General features: G+C 30.2%; 1 protein-coding gene across 1 annotated transcript in view; it reads right to left on the bottom strand.

Annotated features, from left to right (window-relative positions):
• Positions 1 to 18,813, bottom strand: part of kug (kugelei) — a 733,937-nt gene that overhangs the window by 538,708 nt on the left and 176,416 nt on the right. Inside the window, exon 7 of the mRNA XM_065505961.1 lies at positions 16,255 to 16,621. Within this exon, the coding sequence (XP_065362033.1) occupies positions 16,255 to 16,621 (367 nt within the window). The remainder of the gene's footprint in view (positions 1 to 16,254; positions 16,622 to 18,813) is intronic.

Here is an 18,813-nt window from a genome sequence, read left to right on the forward strand (position 1 = left end):
AGTTACTAAACTTAGAAGATGATCAAATTGGTCCGAGTCCATTTGCAAAAAGTTCGTAGGTGGATGAGCAATTTAGCATAACATCCCTCCTTTACCCGAACTTTGCAATGATTTTTTGCTATTTTGTCTTCATCCTCGCTACCTTCTAATAAATATGTAGTTAAAATAGTTATAATGGCTTTTTTCTGTTCCATAATAATACTTTAAATTTCCCACTTTTTTATAAATAGACACAGATGGCAATTAAAATTTTCTGTCAAATGATTTGAATTTTCTTCTGACAATGTCTAACAAGAGATCTGGTTACTTTTGCCATACAACAATCTGTCAACCGTGTGAACTGACAATTTTTGTTGGCAGATAAATTTATTGTTTGACAATGAAATTGTAAGGTTTTTGTTACAATCGTCTAAACTGACAATTTACCTTTTGCTAATAATATTTCATTGTCAGTACATTTCGAGCACATTGCCAGATCTGACAACATTGTAAAATCTGACAACCGTGTGTACGTAGCTTGATCATATTTCGAGAATATCAAATGAGTCTCGGGTGTATCAAGGTACTATTGAACATCAAATACATAGTTTCCCTGACGTCAAGGTTCAAATACTATATTTTACTAGCAGCAAACTTGTTAAATTATGTATGTTATTTTAACCATTTTTGCAAAACATAATTATAATGCCGGTGATATCGGTATTGAAACTGGTATGATACCGGTATTAGGGTAAACGGTATCTGAATAGTTTTAAATTAATGTCTATCTGTTGTAGTTTTAAAATACTTAAAAAAATGGTCCTCAAGTCAAAGATATCTCAAAAAAGAAATTGGGCCATGTCGTCACATACGGCAAATTTACATTTAGTAAAATAATCTGCTGCATCTATATATATAAAAATGAATGTATGTCTGTTTATTTATTTATTTGTTATTCTGTTCCTTATAGGAGCCATAACTACTGGACCGATCTTCTTGAAATTTTTACTGTATATTCCTCTATATCTGGAAGGAACAACTGGATACTTTTCAAGTGGGCGTGGCACTTTCCATAAAAAGTAAATAGTTATTATGGAATATCTGTTGAATTTGGTGGACTATAATTGTGAAAGCCGCAAAACTTCGCGGAATTTTCTTTGGTACCATTGAGAGCTTCTTGGCTGAAAATGGACGAAATTCGAAAAATGGGCGTGGCACCACCCATACCAAGTAAAAACTAATTTTCGAATATCTGCAGAACTATAATTGTGACAGTCTTCAAACTTTATACGAATCAATTTCTTATCAGTTTATGAATTCTAACCCAAAATGAAATGGATCGGAACAGGGGGTGTGGACCTTCCCATACAAAGTAAATAGTTATTTTCGAATATCTGGAGAACTATAATTGTAGAAGTCTTCAAACTTTGTCCGAATACCAGCCTTAGCTTTTTACATGGTTTGAATGAAAATGGGCGGTATTTAATTAGTGGGCGTGGCACCTACCATACAATGCAAATGGTTTGTTTCGATTATCTGAAGAACTATAATTGCAAAAGTATTTTAACTTTTTTTAAAGTTTGGCTGAAAATGGGCGCGATAGTATCAGAGGGCGACGCGCACATCATACAAAGTATATAGTTATTTTCCAATATCTAGAGAACTATAATTGTGAAGGTCTTCAAACTTTATATGAATCAATTTTGTATCACTGCATGAATTATAACCAAAAAATGGGAGGGATCGGAACAGGGGATGAGCCACCTCCAATACAAAGTAAACAGTTATTTGTAAATATCTTGAGAAATACAATTACGATATTATTAAAATTTTGTCGGAATAGCTCTGTTATTATTTTATTCATTCAAAGATTCTTCAAACTTTGTCTGAAATTTGTTTTATAATTTTACGTATGTAATTTATCTAAGAATGGGCGGGTTATTATTGGAGGACATGGAATCACAAATCTATATATTTAAAAAATAATATGGTTTTGCATTTTTATTTTTTTTCATGGCTAAACGGCTGTTTTAAATGTTTACATGTTACTGTATGTCTTTTTATATGAGCAATTCCACCGTTTGTATAAATATTTGAGGCAAAATATGGGAGTAGTGGCCACAGAGGGCGTGGTACTTCCCATATAAGAGATAGAGTCCATACATTTTGTACGGTTATTCTACCATCAGTAGGACAAGAATGGGCGGACTATCAATAATGGGCGTGCACCCTATATGCAAATTAAATACTATAATTCATATCTACCTGTATAATTGTAGTATGTAAAGTCTTAAAATTTTGTATGAATTACTTATTTAGGCCAAAAAATGGACAACTAGCAACAGAGGTTGGCACCTTCCGTAGATGTGACAAATTATATACAGTGGAAGCTATATCAGCAAACAATATTAATATTTAGGACAGAAATACGTGGACTACCAACAATATTAAGTAAATGTTAACGTTTTTAAACATTTGAAAATCTTCTATATCTATATGGGGCATTTCATGTCAAGTGAACCAACTTTTGAAATCGATGTCTTCCGATCGGGATGAAATTTGCACCAAGGTTAGCTCTATTGGATAGTAACTCAGACACAATTTTTCAACAACATCGGTCGAGAACTCTCTGAGTTATAGGGGGTAAAATTTTGACAATTTGGTCAAACAGGGGTTTTTTCTTATCCATGTAACTTATTACCTATTGTTCTTAGCAAAATGTGTCCCAAATAGTATAGATAGCTATTTCTTCGATATTTCGAAAAAAAATATTTAAAAAAAAAAATAAAAAATTTTTAATATTTTTTTTCCGAAATCAAAAACTTTTTTGACTTTTTTTTAAAATGGGTCCTTTTTTTTTTTTTTTTTTTTCTTAAAATAAAGTTTAGATATTTTCCTTGAACACCTACTTGGTCGCTTAGTGGGATGCGAGTGGGATATCTATCAAAATAAATATTTTGTAACTCAAAACATAAAATTTTTGACTTTTTTTGCAAAATCAAAAACTTTGTTGACTTTTTTTTTCAAAATGGACCCTTTTTTAATCTTTTTTTTTAGGTCTTAAAACTAGTTAAACTAGGTTTTAAAACTAGTTATATCGATTCGCACTGAAATTCAGATGCTAAAATGTAAGATTTATAGGATTATAAAAATAACAACATAAACTGCCTTGTTCATAAAAAATATATATTTTTTTTGGTTTTTATTAAAAACAGCAAAGCAATACGCAAAAAGACCGGGTATCCGACACGAAGGAAAAAAACACTGGGTAAAACTTTGGGCATTGAAAAATGGCTACTTCCTCTAGTATAACGCTGTTAGTGACTAACGGTTGATTATTTCCTAAAACTTAAAAACGATCTCGTATGTTAGCTTCCTTAATGAAACTAATGAACTGAGAGTATATACCGATATCATGAGAATTTAATAAGTCAAAAAGATTAGTAAATTTACGAATAATTGGTGTTTAATTCTAATATCATTGAATTCAGAACAGTGAAAGATAAGATGTTCAGAATTGTCGATCATGTTACAAAAATCACAAACATCAGACGATCTCTTACGTATGATGTGAAGGTAAACGCCACTATAACAGTGGCCACATAAGAGCCTATTAATAATCTTGTTGTCAATTGGATCCCAACCAACAGCCCTGTGCCAAGGTCTTACAGGTATTTCATTGAAAATAGAGAAGAAGAAGCGTCCAGACACTTGATATCTGGTCCTGTAGAAATCCAGTCACCCCCGCATATTCTCGTTTCCTTGAGTCAAGAACATCAGTGAACTCCTTAAATGAGAAAGGTGTAATATTCATATCCGATGGCCTAGAAGTAGAGAAAACAAAACGATCACTAGAAGAAATTTCATCCGCCAAATGTCCCAAGATTGAACCATTAGCATCATCGTCCCACATCGAGGGTCAATTGGAGTTGTAATCCTTCAAACTATTGACAAACCGCCATGCAGCAGCAGTATTTGGTTGATTATTCACTTCCTCTATTCTTTTTTTGTAATCATCACTTCCAGGATTCCAAAGCATTTACAGAATCCTCCAGATTCTCCTGTGTTGGATACTTAAGAGCCTTACTCCTTGCAATATGTTTCTTGAAGAGACATGAAAGACCACCATTCCACCAAGCCTTGGGCAAAATTTACCGGACCTGAATGTTGCATTAAAATTTCATACCTAAGGGAGTTCATAATACAATCAATATCTGGTTCCAGTTCTATTGTCGACAGATTCTGCAAGAGTCTGCGTTTAGAAAGAAATTTGGTCGGTGAAACCGCAACAGAACCAATCTCTATAATAATAGGAAAATTATGAGAACCGCCAGACCACATGGGACAAGTTCGCCATTGGACTGACAGAGATGATATGTTTTTTAAAGCGGCATGGCCACACAATGCTTTTTCGGTCTTTTGTATATTTATTTCATAAAAATATTCTTATTAAAGATATTTAAAAAGGAATTTTGTTATGTTAAACATAAATATTTTTTTCCACTTTATATTTACCTTAGTAAAATGAACAAAGTTATTATATTTTAGTAAATTAAATCATTCGTTTGATAAAATTTGTATTTTTCTTTTCTTGGAACTTCCTTTTTCTAAAGACTAAGAGCAATGCTTTGGGAGGAGTACTAATAGTAGAAAGTCCAAAACTTCTATTCTGTGTTGAGAACAAACGTTGGCAAACCCCTCTGCACAGTGGTTTCCCTTATATGAACAAGCGGTCAATAATCAATATCTTCAAAACTAAAAAAGGTAGGGTCTTCAAAATTTATCACCTCATAGCATGCCCGAAAAACTTAAAGTCCGCAAATTTTTTAGAAAAAATATTAACAACTTTAGCCACAGTAGCCCTTTGATTTTTCAAGGGTTAATTGGCTTTTAGATTTGTTTTATGAATTTTTGAAATAAAATATTTCAGTATGAAAATTCGTTTGTTTTAAACAATTTTAGTTAATTTTTATTCCATTTTAATTCATTTGAATTATACACTGAAAAAAAAACTAAATTAAAAAGTTATACAAAGTTATATGCGCGATATTTTTCGGGTATGTTGCAATCTAAACTGTTTTATATGCTTATTTTTCGCTTCAGCATCTTCCTCCGACAATTCACCTATTGACACTACTACATGCTTGCTTACCTCAGCTCCATGGATCAGATTTTTATGTACCGATGCAAAAATAAGACGGCGCACAGAGGGATTTTGGTGTCAAAAAGTAAATTTTTCAAACACTTAATTTCAAAAATCAAATGATGCAGTTTTGTAGAGAAATGTTTAAAGATGAAATGTACACTTATAGTTTTAAGAAAAAATTTATTTTATTTTTAAAAAAGTCCACGCTAGTAAAGTCCTTGCAAGGGTGTTAAGCAAAAATTTACTTATATTTTCACGCAATTCAGTGGTTTATATACCATTTACCTTTAACATATTTGAAAAATTAACATTTCCACATCAATAAAAAAAAAATTATGGGGATACCATAACAGTTAAGAAGATATGCCCAAATCTATAAGTCTAATAATTATTGTATTTTTGATTTTCCATGGAGAAAAAAAATGTAGCCCCACTTTCCCCCAAGCTCTTTTTTTAATAAAATGAAAGGTGGGAGTGTCTTGTTTCGATTAATAAAAATAATTGTTTTCGGAAGTTTTCGGGACAGGATGAAAACTAAAAATTTTTTTGTCGAATAATAAACGAAATATCCAAAAAATTCTAATCTATGAATGAGTTTCGTGGGCGGTGGGCGTGACCGATTTTATTGAAACTCAGCATGAGTTCCTTTTTGGTTTCAATAAATGTATGTACCAAATTTCTAGACTTTTGCTTGGATATAAACAATTTTATGCGAAAAAATCAAAAATTGGGCGTGGACGATTTTGATAAAATTTCATTTTTTTCTTAACTTAGTCCATATAATTCTCTGTGCCAAATATCAGCGCTCTACGACCACAGCTTATAATTTTTGCAAAAAAAATGTATGAAGCCATCCCTCTGTGGGGCGAGTTAGTATATTAAAGATTACAAGCCCATCCGCAAATTTCCGCAACTAACTTCAGCACTTTTATTATCTTAAGAATCTGATAAATACAATGAAAAAAAAACCTACGGGGGAATATTGGGGGAACACATCTAAAACTTTAAGTAAACATAATGAAGTTATACAAAAAAGTAACAAATATATAGGTTAACTAAAACATTAATTTCACAAGAATTACAACACAAGTTAGTTTTATTATTTTCTAAAGATAAAATAAATACCTTTAACTTCAAAATTCATTGAAAATAATTTAATTTTGTAGACTACAGCAATTGCAAGACCGTTTTGAAGTGCACGTTTGCAAATCCAGCGTTCAGCTTCGTTTTGCAAATGAATATTTGCTCATGCTTTTAATTTTATTTTTAAAAAGTCCCGTTAGATTTCCAGTAAAAACCGGTTTGCCATTTAAAAGATTGGATATCTAAGAGACAATTTTTATGCATTTTGTCTAAATATTTTGTCATCGTTTTATTTATTTTTGGCCTATGGGCGGATCCACTGTGCTCTGGGGTCAAGTGTTTACATGACTCAATAATAAAAGATTTTATACCAATTTTTTGGGGCTCATATTTAATGATTTTATGAAATATTAAAATATGTCTTTTGCTTGCATCCATTAGTTTGAATGATGGATCTGTAAGCGATTAATAATTTTTAAAGTATATAAAAGTTCGTCACTACATTTTCATTGAAAAAAACCTCTTGTTTATGATGGGGTTTCGCGCGTTTTGTTACCTAGAAGAATTATTTAAAAATATTTTGCAAAATGTTGAGAAAAAACTCTTGTTTATGATGAGGTTTGGCGCGTTTTGTTACCTGTAAGAAACAAACAGCCGTAAAATGTTGAAAAACCCATTAATTGCTTAAAAATCAGATGAACAATAATGTCACTGTCTGTTTTAGAAAATCAAAATTTCCTTTTGGAAATTTATATTGAAAACAAATTTTAGTGTTTTATTGTCGTTTCAATATAAATTCACAAACGAAAATTTTTATTTTGCTTTCAAAAAACAGGCAAAAAACCCCATTAAAAACAAACGGTTCCAATATGGTTTCTGCATTCCGCAGCAATAGCAACGTTTACTGCTTTAATAATATAATTGTAGATAATATTGTAGAGAAAACACTTTTCACAATTTTCTCTTTTACAATTCGGTGCGAATCGATATAGTTTAATTTTTACAAAAATAAAACACATAATCTTGCCCTACAATTACACAATAGGTCGCATTAATGCATTAAACACATTCAAGACAGCAGGCTACCAACTTCAATCTGTCCAAAATAAAATACACACATTTATATGAAGACGATTATTTTGACGACAGCATAGCTACACGGCAACACGACTACTCATGCCGATGTAGCCGAATTAGGATAATTTCTATTTTTGTCAACTACAAAACAGAAATAGTGTTGCTAATATAATAAAACATGTAAATCAAATTAGTGCATAAAAAAAATAATTTGTTTTTACTTAATAAGAGAAGTTTCTGATAACCATATTGAAATAAATGAATAACAGGTACATTAGAGTGTCCCTTAGAATTAAATTTCTTGAAATGTTGACACGGTACCCCCTGAAAACATTCGTAATGACCTAAAATACCACCAAAAATTTTTTTAGCTTGTTCTAAGAAGGGCAACCCGTGCCGACTTTCGATTTAGTTTTGAAGTGCATTTACAAGGGGAAAAATAATTTTTTTTTCAGTTTTTTTTTTTTTTAAATTTATTAAGTAATTACTTTTGCAATTTAATTTAAAAGACAAAAATTATTAAAAAATCGCATGTATGTCAAAACATGGTGAAATCGATTCAAAAGCGATTACAGGTCATTCGAGACAACAAAGGATATGCAACTAAATATTTATCGCACACTTTTGAATACCTATTTTACTCTGTCCGATTTTGTGTTTGGTACAAAAAATTTAGTTATTTTGGTTTTTATGTAAAAGTTTTTGTTATTTTTTAGAGATATAGGTATGTGGAGTGTAAATAGAAGCGAAAAAAAAAATTTTTTTGGTATATCCTTTTATGTTTAGAGCACATTTATATCAGAAAAACTCTTGTCCGATTTTGCGTTTGAGTCACTGTATATGTTTCACCAATATTGGTGGACAATAACATACTTAAAAGTATACCACAAAAAAAACGTGTGGCCTATTTATATATAAGATAATAATAAAAAATCAAAATCGTGAACTAAAATACAGCAAAAATATTGAAAATTAATAAAGTAAAATATGTCTTATAACACTATACAACACCAAAACAAATTACGAGGTCCGACCAATAAATTTTGATAGAGGAGACAAAAATAAAAGACACGTGTATCGGCGTTTTGAAAGTTTACATCTGAATTTCATTTGAGGGCGGGTTAAAGTTTCCCAACTCTGGCACATTATTATTGTTAATCTTCATAACCCCATGTCTCCACGTAGCAATATTTATTGCTAAGCTCAAGCAATAACGTCGGCAGAACAACAGCAGAGTGATTGCTGATTGCTTTAGGTGGAGAAAACGTTCGTCACAAATACAAAATTTTCAACGCGAGAAGTTCTATGAAAAACTTTAGTGTATTTTGCTTATATTTTGTATTGCATGATTTTTTTCACTAATTTCTTTGATTTTTTACTTTTGGTACTTAAATAAATTAAATATGTATAAATTAATCGCACCGAATCATAGATAGAAGAAATTTTACATTAATGACAACTGAACTGACAGCTTATTGCTTAGCAATAATTGCACAGGCAATCAGTAGAGCAATCATTGCGCAATGGATTGCTACATATGGCAATTTGCGGTCTACACTCGCAAATTTCATTGACGCAATCAAATTTGACAATTGCAGCAATAAATATTGCTACGTGGAGACCTAGGGTAAGAAACCATATGATCCTTACATTTTAGGTATAAAATGTGTTCAGCAAAGTTATGTAAAATGTTACGGAGAACATTTTTGTAGAATATGTTAACCCTCTAAATCCTCAAGGCAAGTACCCCAAAAATGTAACATGCGCACCCATTGAAGAACGCTTATAGCTGAAATATGCTGGACATCGTATGGTAATGAAGTGGAATTGCCTAGAGCTAAAAAAAAATTTAATTAATGAAGACTTCCTATCCAAATTCTTAATAAATACGAAATTAACCCTAAGCTCATTTTTGTTGTGTCTTATTTCTGACTTTCTGGTTCAATTTTCCGTTTTGGTGTATTTAGGGACTTATAGTAAAAATTAAAACTTTGAACCACTGTAAAAAAAATTCAAACCAGCTGGACTATAAGTTTATTCTACAAAAATGCTCTACTCAACATGCCCTTTCTGAATTATAGGGTCGCTATTCTGTTCCAAAGATGCTGTTGGACAGTGTAATTATTGACTTTTCCATTATAAATCACATACAATTTTCATATAATACCATCAGTTTAGGTCAATGTTGACGTCACTGAGCTTAAGAGAATTTTTTTAAGAGAGCCATGGCGCAATCTTGTTTATTACATTCATGATTTTTACACATACACACTTTGGATCAGACATCGGCAGAGCGTAAAATTGCCTTTGCACACTAAAGGTAGGGTCACACAGGTGTTTTATAAGATCAAACAGCATCAAATAAAATAAAACTAAATTTTTTGTTTTGAATAATCCTAAGTAAAATAAGTTTTTGAAATAAATAAAAGAATTCAAATGTATTTTATATAATGGTTATGTCTTTTTCGTCAAATATTTGTCGTGTGTGACCCTACCTAAACACCACTTCATTTTGTATTTGCGTTTTTTCAGTAGCGCTCTTGACCAATTTTAAAAGTCGGGATGAAATTTACACCAAGGTAGACCTGTTGGATAGTAACTCAGGAAACCATTTTTCAACAAGATCGGTCCAGAACTCTCTGAGTTAGAGGGGGTCAAAATTTGACATTTTGGCCAAACATGTGATTTTTCTCATCCATGTAACTTATTACCTATTGTTCTTGGCAAAATGTGTTCGAAAAAAAATATTAAAAAAAATAAAAAATTTTTAATATTTTTCCGAAATCAAAAAAAAAATGCAATTTTTGACCAAAAACTTTGTTGACTTTTTTTTCAAAATGGACCCTTTTTTAATTTTTTTTTGCTCAAAAGAAAGCTTGGATATTTCCTTTCAGACCTATTTTGTGGCTTAGTGGGATTGTTTTGTAACTCAAAACATTTTTTAAAAGGGCCCCTTTTGAAAAAAAGTTCGATTTTGCCAAAAAAAAATAAAAAAAAACAAAACATTTATTTTGCTATATATCCCACTCGCATCCCACTAAGCGACCAAATAGATCTTAAAGGACTAGACCCAAGCTTTCTTTTGAGCAAAAAAATTTACAAAAAGGGCCCATTTTGGAAAAAACAGTTCGATTTTGAAAAAAAAAGTGAAAAATTGCATATTTTGAGTTACAAACATTTATTTTGAAAGATATCCCACTCGCATCCCACTAAGCCACCAAATAGGTCTGAAAGGAAAATATCCAAGCTATCTTTTGAGCAAAAACTTTGATTTTGCAAAAAAAGTAAAAAATTTCATGTTTTTTTGATAGATATCAAACTCGCATCCCACTAAGCGACCAAATAGGTCTTCAAGGAAAATATCTAAGCTTTATTTTAAGAAAAAAAGGGCCCATTTTGAAAAAAAAGTTTTTGATTTCGGAAAAAAATTATTAAAAATTTTTTATTTTTTTTTTAAATATTTTTTTTTCGAAAGATTGAAGAAATAGCTATCTAAACTATTTGGAACACATTTTGCTAAGAACAATAGGTAATAAGTTACATGGATGAGAAAAATCACATGTTTGGCCAAAATTTCAAATGTTGACCCCCTCTAACTCAGAGAGTTCTGGACCGATCTTGTTGAAAAATTGTGTGAATTACTATCCAATAGGTCTAAACTTGGTGTAAATTTCATTCCGATCGGAAGACATCGATTTTAAAAGTTGGTTCACTTGATGTGAAATCCCCCATATTTATATATATATACAGTGGTTGTATTAATGTATTAATGAATATATATATATATATATATTAGAGTGACAGCCGATTTTTTTTTTTTAGATTTCAAAGAGTGCCGGGTGGAATATTGTGACACTAGGCCTAAATGTTAAGTGTTGAAAATTTGAGCCAAATCGGGCAACGATTTCTGGACGCGCATCGAGGTCAAAGTTCAGATATATGCAAAATTTTACTGTTAATATGGAATAAATAGGTGAAACTCGTTAACTTTCTGCATTGTTTTCTAGAAATGTATAGATTTATTTATATTAATGAATATTACATTAAAAAAAAATTTTGGAAATTAACCCTGTATCTCCTTTCAAAATGACCCAAAAACTGTATTATCGCTAAAATTAGAGAAAAATGCAAATTTTTCAGTTTTTGAAAAAATTTTGCTACTAAATAAATACTTTTGCAATTGAATGCAAAAGAATCGAAATATGTACGTAATTATCGTTGTAATGAGATATAAGTGACAAAATTTGATTAAAAAATTTTAAAGTTATTACAAATTCGCCAGACCATTAACGTGTTTCAGGCAAAAACAATATGATTGTAAGAAATTCACACCATAGATGAGGTCTGTTTTACTGAACATTTTACATCAAAAAGTAATTTTAGTGAATATCAAAGATAGAGGGTTTTGAATATAGGACCAAGATTGTAAAACAACAGAATTAATAAATTCCTTATCAATGTCATTAAATTCATCCATTTGAACAGCTTCTGGGAAATGCAAAACTAAAAGAATTTCTGAAATATTGGTATCGAACAATTTGGGATTTATTACGTCAATGTTTTTAATGATTGCATTTGATTTGATTAAAAAAAATTTTGCAATCAGTTTTAAATACTAATTTGTATGTTGAAATATCCATACTTGAAAGACTTGCGATTACTTTACCGCTTAGATATATTTTGTCCAGCGTCTAGTTGGTTATCATCATCCTCAAAATTTTATGATTATTGTAACCCTTTCACGACCATAAGACTATTTGGATAAAAGTAATCATTTTGACCATTTGATGTGAATCAGTTAGCGCCAAAAAACATATTTTGAAATTAAAACAAACAATTTTTAACGGATTTACTGGAATTTTGGTCGTAAAGTGGAAATTTTCGTTCCCCATACTCATGTGTATTAACTATATATCAATGCACGCAACATGAATAATGATTTTATAACTTTTTGTAACAAAAATGCACTTACCAGGCCGAATATATATCGCAATATAAAATTTAAAAAATTAATTTTACACTTAAACACATTTTTGCACAATTCTTGAACACAGTATAAAATAAAACAGTAAATTTTCAAAGACATTAAAAAAATAAATGCTATAACCGAACTTGTTTTAATCTAAACACATTAATAAAAGACACTTTTACGAGCTAATTAAAATGGCACCTATTCTTTTTTTCGTTATTTACTTATTCAATATTTTCGTTTTGGGACACCGGTGTCCCCGTGGTCGTCAAAGGGTTAATGAGAAATGTGTATATGGGATATCTATATATATAAAAATGGATGTTTGTATGTGGGTATGTATGTATGTTCCGGATGAACTCATAAACGGCTGGACCGATTTTTATCAAATTTTCAGGAAACCTTCAGATTAGCCTGGCGGGTAACACTGTAAAGTCAGATTTTTCATTTTTGGTCTGGCATAATCAACTTTTTACATTATACCGCTAATGCCATCTATATATGTATATAAAAATCGGCTTGACCGATTTTGATGAAATATTCAGGGAATCTTCAGAATAGCCTTTTGGGTAACAGTGTAAAGTCAGATTTTTGATTTTCTGTCTGTGATAAACAATTTTGTTTACTCTTGCATATTAGGTGCATGAATAAGAAATTTCCATACTGAATTTTTGATCTCATTGGAACCAGCCGAAATGCCACTACATGTATTAACATTGAAGGTTGGTTCACGACTTTGTCCGAAACTGTATATTAAAATCGAGATGCAATATAAAACAGATATTTTCTAAAGGCCAGCAACGCGGACCGGGTTCAGCTAGTAATTCTTAAAAATTTTAACTTTTTAAAATTACCGTATAAAATATAGAAATTACCTGCCTACCGTATGGAGGTCTAAATTACCGTACAATACGGTAATTATCGTACGGTTAACATCACTGCATCCAACTACCATGATGTCTCAAGAGAGAATGATTTCTTTCATTTTTTTTTGCCACTTACGTACGTGTGAAAGAAAATAAAACCAGAGAGCTCTTATAAATGTTTGATTTATATTCTTTGATGTTATTCTTTATACTCACTCACACTAACTATGTTTGAGAAAATAAATAAAATCAATACGCACATTTGTGTGAACAGTTGTAACTGTGCACGTCTTTAATATGTAATTATGTTATATTATGCACAAATGTATAGTAATAAATATGTACGCATCCGTTTTGTACTAAATTATTGAGAAGACGGACGACAATAAATAAAAAGTGAATGAATTTGACATTTCAGTTCTTACAAATGTCAGAAAAAGTAAATAGTTCGTATTTGTTTTCTTTCGACTAAGAATATTAGAGAGCCGCAAAACAGCCGTTTGTCGTTTAAAACGACAACGTTTGACATCATGGGCCAGGCTGTAAACATTTTGAGAAATTCGCATGTGATTAGTGAAAAACACAATCGTTTAGATTAAACTTCTATATTTGCATACATAGATAGTTGGAAAATTTCAAAGTTGAGGGTGCTATAGCGCGTTTGATCATTAAGAATAATATGATATTTTCGGCCTGGGTTCGATTCTGCTGCCAATTGAAACGCCTCCAAAGTAAAATAAATAATAGCTAGCTTTGAATAATGCGCATAATTAAATGTCTGAGTGTTAAAGGTTATGTTTTTGCACTGTCAATGCTATGATACAATTTCAATAATACTGTCCTAATTGAAAAATCTGTCAAGTTGGGCGAGTACGCTGAATCCAGTTTTTCAAATTAGCTCTTGTTATCGAGATATACATTTATTTCGAAAATGGAGGAGGTGGCACAACATACATATATTCGCGTAACTCAAAAACGGTTTAGCTTATTGAATAAACTAAAAAACCGAATTCTGTAACTTTTAATACAAATAGCCCGATTTTAAACTTTCCCATCGCTATAGAGGAGGTGTGGATAAGTTTAAGTTCTGAATTTGGGTTTAAAACTCCAAGGGGGCGCCAAATTTTTGTTCGCGATTCCATTGTGAAAGAAATTAAAATTTCTTTCACAATTATAATTATAATTTTCTTGTTGTTAATTTAAAAAAGTATATTTCAAGAAAATCGGGAAAGATTTGGATCCGTCACTAGCAAAAAAGCAGACTAAGGTAGGTAAAAAAACTAAAATTTTAATTTTCAAATGCTTTGGGGCATTGTGGCTCCGCAACCCCTTGATGTTTTAACCCTCCGTTACACGCAACTGATCTGGTTGATACATGCAAACATTTTTTATTGTAAATTTTTTTAAACACCCTAAATTTTAAGCTATTTCTTTATAAAATAATATTTTTACTGCAATTTTTTTTGTATTACTCTTTTAAATACATTGCATTTAATATTGTTTTTATGTTTTCGAAATAAAAAGTGAAGAGATTATTTTTGAAATGCTCCTTTTTTATTGATATCAATTTGACACATTACGACTAGTCTCGATTGAAAATGATTGCGACTAACGGAGGGTCAAATTCAAAACTTAGACTTATTTGGGGTTAAAACACCAAGGGGAGGGGAGCCGAGCCTTGGAATATATGGAATCTACTAGACGACATAATCATTTTGTAAATAAATACTCAACGATCTGAAGTAACTCTTGTGCTGCTGAATGTCTTGAGTAGCATATGAATGTACTAAGTAGTACAGCCCTTTAGTAGGTAGCTAAAAAAGGTTATTACTTCCACACCTTGTGGTGGCGCTGGGATAGAACACCGGACTTCTTATTTACTACTATGGGGTTTTTATGTACGAACGACTGCCTGCTACTCAGATAAATTACTATACATCTCTTCGTGTTGTTGGGCATTGTCGACTGCAGTAGTGTGGCGTGAATGGAAGTGTCGAAAGCCTTCGAGAGGTCAAGTACCAATAGGATAGTCCGTTCATAATGCCTCTGCTGATTTAAGCCCTTTGAGATCCGAGTAACTATCCATGCTGGTGACGAGCGGCTGGTAGTTGACGTGTCAGCTGGTGGAGAAGAAGTCGGGGTGCTCAATAAAAAGGCGGCTAAAAGCGCGCTCTAACCCTTAGGGTATGGTGGTATCTGCAAACTCAATCGGGACCCTATCATCCTTCTTTGTCGGGTTGGGGAGGGATGGAACTGTAGGCCACAACTTGCCAACTCTAGAACTCAAGTTGCATTTCTTCAAATGAGCTATCCATTTGTTCCGCTTATCCTCACCGCTTGTCCTATATCGCTTTTCAGCTGGGCCTATTTAGACGCGATCGTCATAAAATATTGCGCGTTGATATCTACGTAGATGATGCTTATTTTCGTTAAATTTCGTCCAATAACCTTATTTACAAAAGTTTTATGGTTGTTAGAGTTATTCTCGGAAGTGGATCTTATATGAGAACAACACAATTATGGAATGATTGCCAGTAGTTTGAATTTTGTATACATACAACTGATATGTAAACAATTTTGGCTCGATAGCCATATTTTTAATGTGTTTCTTGGAAGTGGTCCTAATATGGGAACTATGACCAATTATGGGCCGATCTTCATAAAGTTATATTTTTTCTATCAAATTATACCTATAACTATCAAAAACCTGAAATTTTTAATTCAAAAAACACGTTCAATAATTTTGGACAGCTTTTCGGGCTAAATTATCCTCTGTGTGTCGGTTGACAATATCAGCATTGTATTTTTTTTGTTGTATTTTACTACATTGCAAACATATGTAAATTTCGTCTTGTAAAGAAATTGAATTAGGTTTTCCCATATTCTATTTCTCAATAGTGGTGATCTTGGACAATGATGGCTGACCAAAAAAGTTAAAAGCACCCAAAACTGACGCAATAACAAAAAAATAATAAGTTAAATTTTGCAACAAAAAAACTGACATGAACAGCAATTGGTTTCGAGAAAATGTTAAAAAACTTTCTAGCACATTGAATTGATAAATAAAAAGTGCTATAGTTATTTGAGAGACTATATCTATATAACAATAAAAACTGTATGGAGAATGACATTACCACTAATGTTATACCACAAATGATCACTGTCTTCATCTGTAGCTTGGATGAGTGTCACAAGAAATCCTGGTTTATCGCTCTCAGTAACTTCAACTACATTATCCGCAGTCTTAATTTTCGGTGGGATGGATGACCTTTCTAATATTTGTATAACAACGACATTTAATCTAGCTGTCTGACTTTTCCTTGGTAATCCATTATCTTCAGTCTTGATAATCAATTCATATTCACCCTCAGGATCCAATGGTTTCATGACATAAATTAAGCCGGTTTCTGGATTTATACGGAATTTATTTTTTCCTTTACCCGATTTTATAGAATACGCTATTTTGCCATTGTCGCCAATATCGTTGTCCGTTGCTTGTATCTTAAAAAAATAAGAAAAAAGTAATATAATTATGTAAGACGGTCGAATGTATGAAAGAAATGTTTACAATATAAAAATAAATGAATATATGAAATGTAAATATGTAAATAAATTTCGCTATGCTATGTGATCTTCAACCGCTCTGATTATTCCTATAACGGTATCACCATGCTTGCTGTGTTTCTATTCTTTGTGGTCATAGTCATTTAATATACATACGCCATTTTGTCCATTATTTTTGTACGTTAGGACAAGAAAAAAATACAACTTTAAGAGAATTAAAATTATTAAAATTTAAAAAAAAAACTAAAAATTGCTAAAAATAATATTGTTGAATTACAATAATTTACTGTTAATTCTTAATTTTTAGGATATGGAATCTACAATGGATAATAATATTAACGAATGGAGCAGTTTTCTGTCTAATTTAGGGAATTATTGGAAAACGTCGAAAATATTATGATTATTTTCCAAAAGAACATGACTAGTTTATTTTATAATGGTACTAAAATTAAACGCTAAAATAATTTTTCACAATTATATGACATAATGGAATAATGTTTAACACAGATGATGTTAACTGTAAATAATCTCACATTTGATACAGTTCCTAGTTCATAGAATCCTATCTTTACCTTACGTGATTATTGAACTGTAGCAAATTGATGACTATTTTAATTTAACAGCTTTATAAGTCGTTAATAAGAAAATAATAAAAAAAACTGTATTCATAAACGTTTAATAGTGTTATAAGTCGGTTATAAACCATTCATAAATTTGAAATATTTATTGTAGGTTCAACACTACTTTAAACCTACTTTAAGGTATTCTTTTTATATTTTATCTGGAAAAAAAGGAATTTTAAAGATAATTGTTTATAAATTTGCAATAATAAGCGATACTGTTTTAACTATTTTAATTTTAACTCCGCCGGGGAATAAATTCCACTTTAATAATATATTGTTACGAAATTGTACTTGAATTCAAATATAACGATTTTAACGGCTGATTTAAAAGTTGCATAATGCTTTCAAATAGCAGTGCCTCTCAAACTGTAACATATCTGTGGGACATTGTAGAAAGTATACCACAGATGGCGTATGTATTAGAAAGCTCTATAATATACGAGTTTTGACAGTTAAAGAGCAATCTAGAATGCAGATGGCAGTGTTATAAATAGTGGCAGAGGTTGCAGTCGTTTGTGCGTTTATCAGAGACGCTATTCGAATAAACATCAACTGAGTGCCTTAAAGTGTGCTGTATTTTCAAGCGAATTCGTGTACATTATAAAGTGTATCTGTATTTCTGCGAATTTATAAACGTGAATAAAAAAAACACTGAGTGACTATTTAATTCTGTTGTTGTACATTTTCCGGTTTATTTAAAGGAAATGAACCAACGTTTTGAAAAGGTTAAAACGTAACAATATGATTTTGTTTCATATTCCTCCGGCAGTGAGCTACCTCAATAAACCAGAAAACGATAAGATAGCAAAACCGATATTACCTTATAATATCATATATGTATTATTATTGAAAAGATATTATAATAATATAGTTTTCAAATATTTTCCTTCCAATAAAATAAATAAATAAATAAATAAATAAATAAATAAATAAATAAATAAATAAATAAATAAATAAATAAATAAATAAATAAATAAATAAATAAATAAATAAATAAATAAATAAATAAATAAATAAATAAATAAATAAATAAATAAATAAATAAATAAATAAATAAATAAATAAATAAATAAATAAATAAATAAATAAATAAATAAATAAATAAATAAATAAATAAATAAATAAATAAATAAATAAATAAATAAATAAATAAATAAATAAATAAATAAATAAATAAATAAATAAATAAATAAATAAATAAATAAATAAATAAATAAATAAATAAATAAATAAATAAATAAATAAATAAATAAATAAATAAATAAATAAATAAATAAATAAATAAATAAATAAATAAATAAATAAATAAATAAATAAATAAATAAATAAATAAATAAATAAATAAATAAATAAATAAATAAATAAATAAATAAATAAATAAATAAATAAATAAATAAATAAATAAATAAATAAATAAATAAATAAATAAATAAATAAATAAATAAATAAATAAATAAATAAATAAATAAATAAATAAATAAATAAATAAATAAATAAATATTAATT

This window comes from Calliphora vicina, chromosome 3 (assembly GCF_958450345.1).
Source record: "Calliphora vicina chromosome 3, idCalVici1.1, whole genome shotgun sequence".
NCBI lineage: Eukaryota > Metazoa > Arthropoda > Insecta > Diptera > Calliphoridae > Calliphora > Calliphora vicina.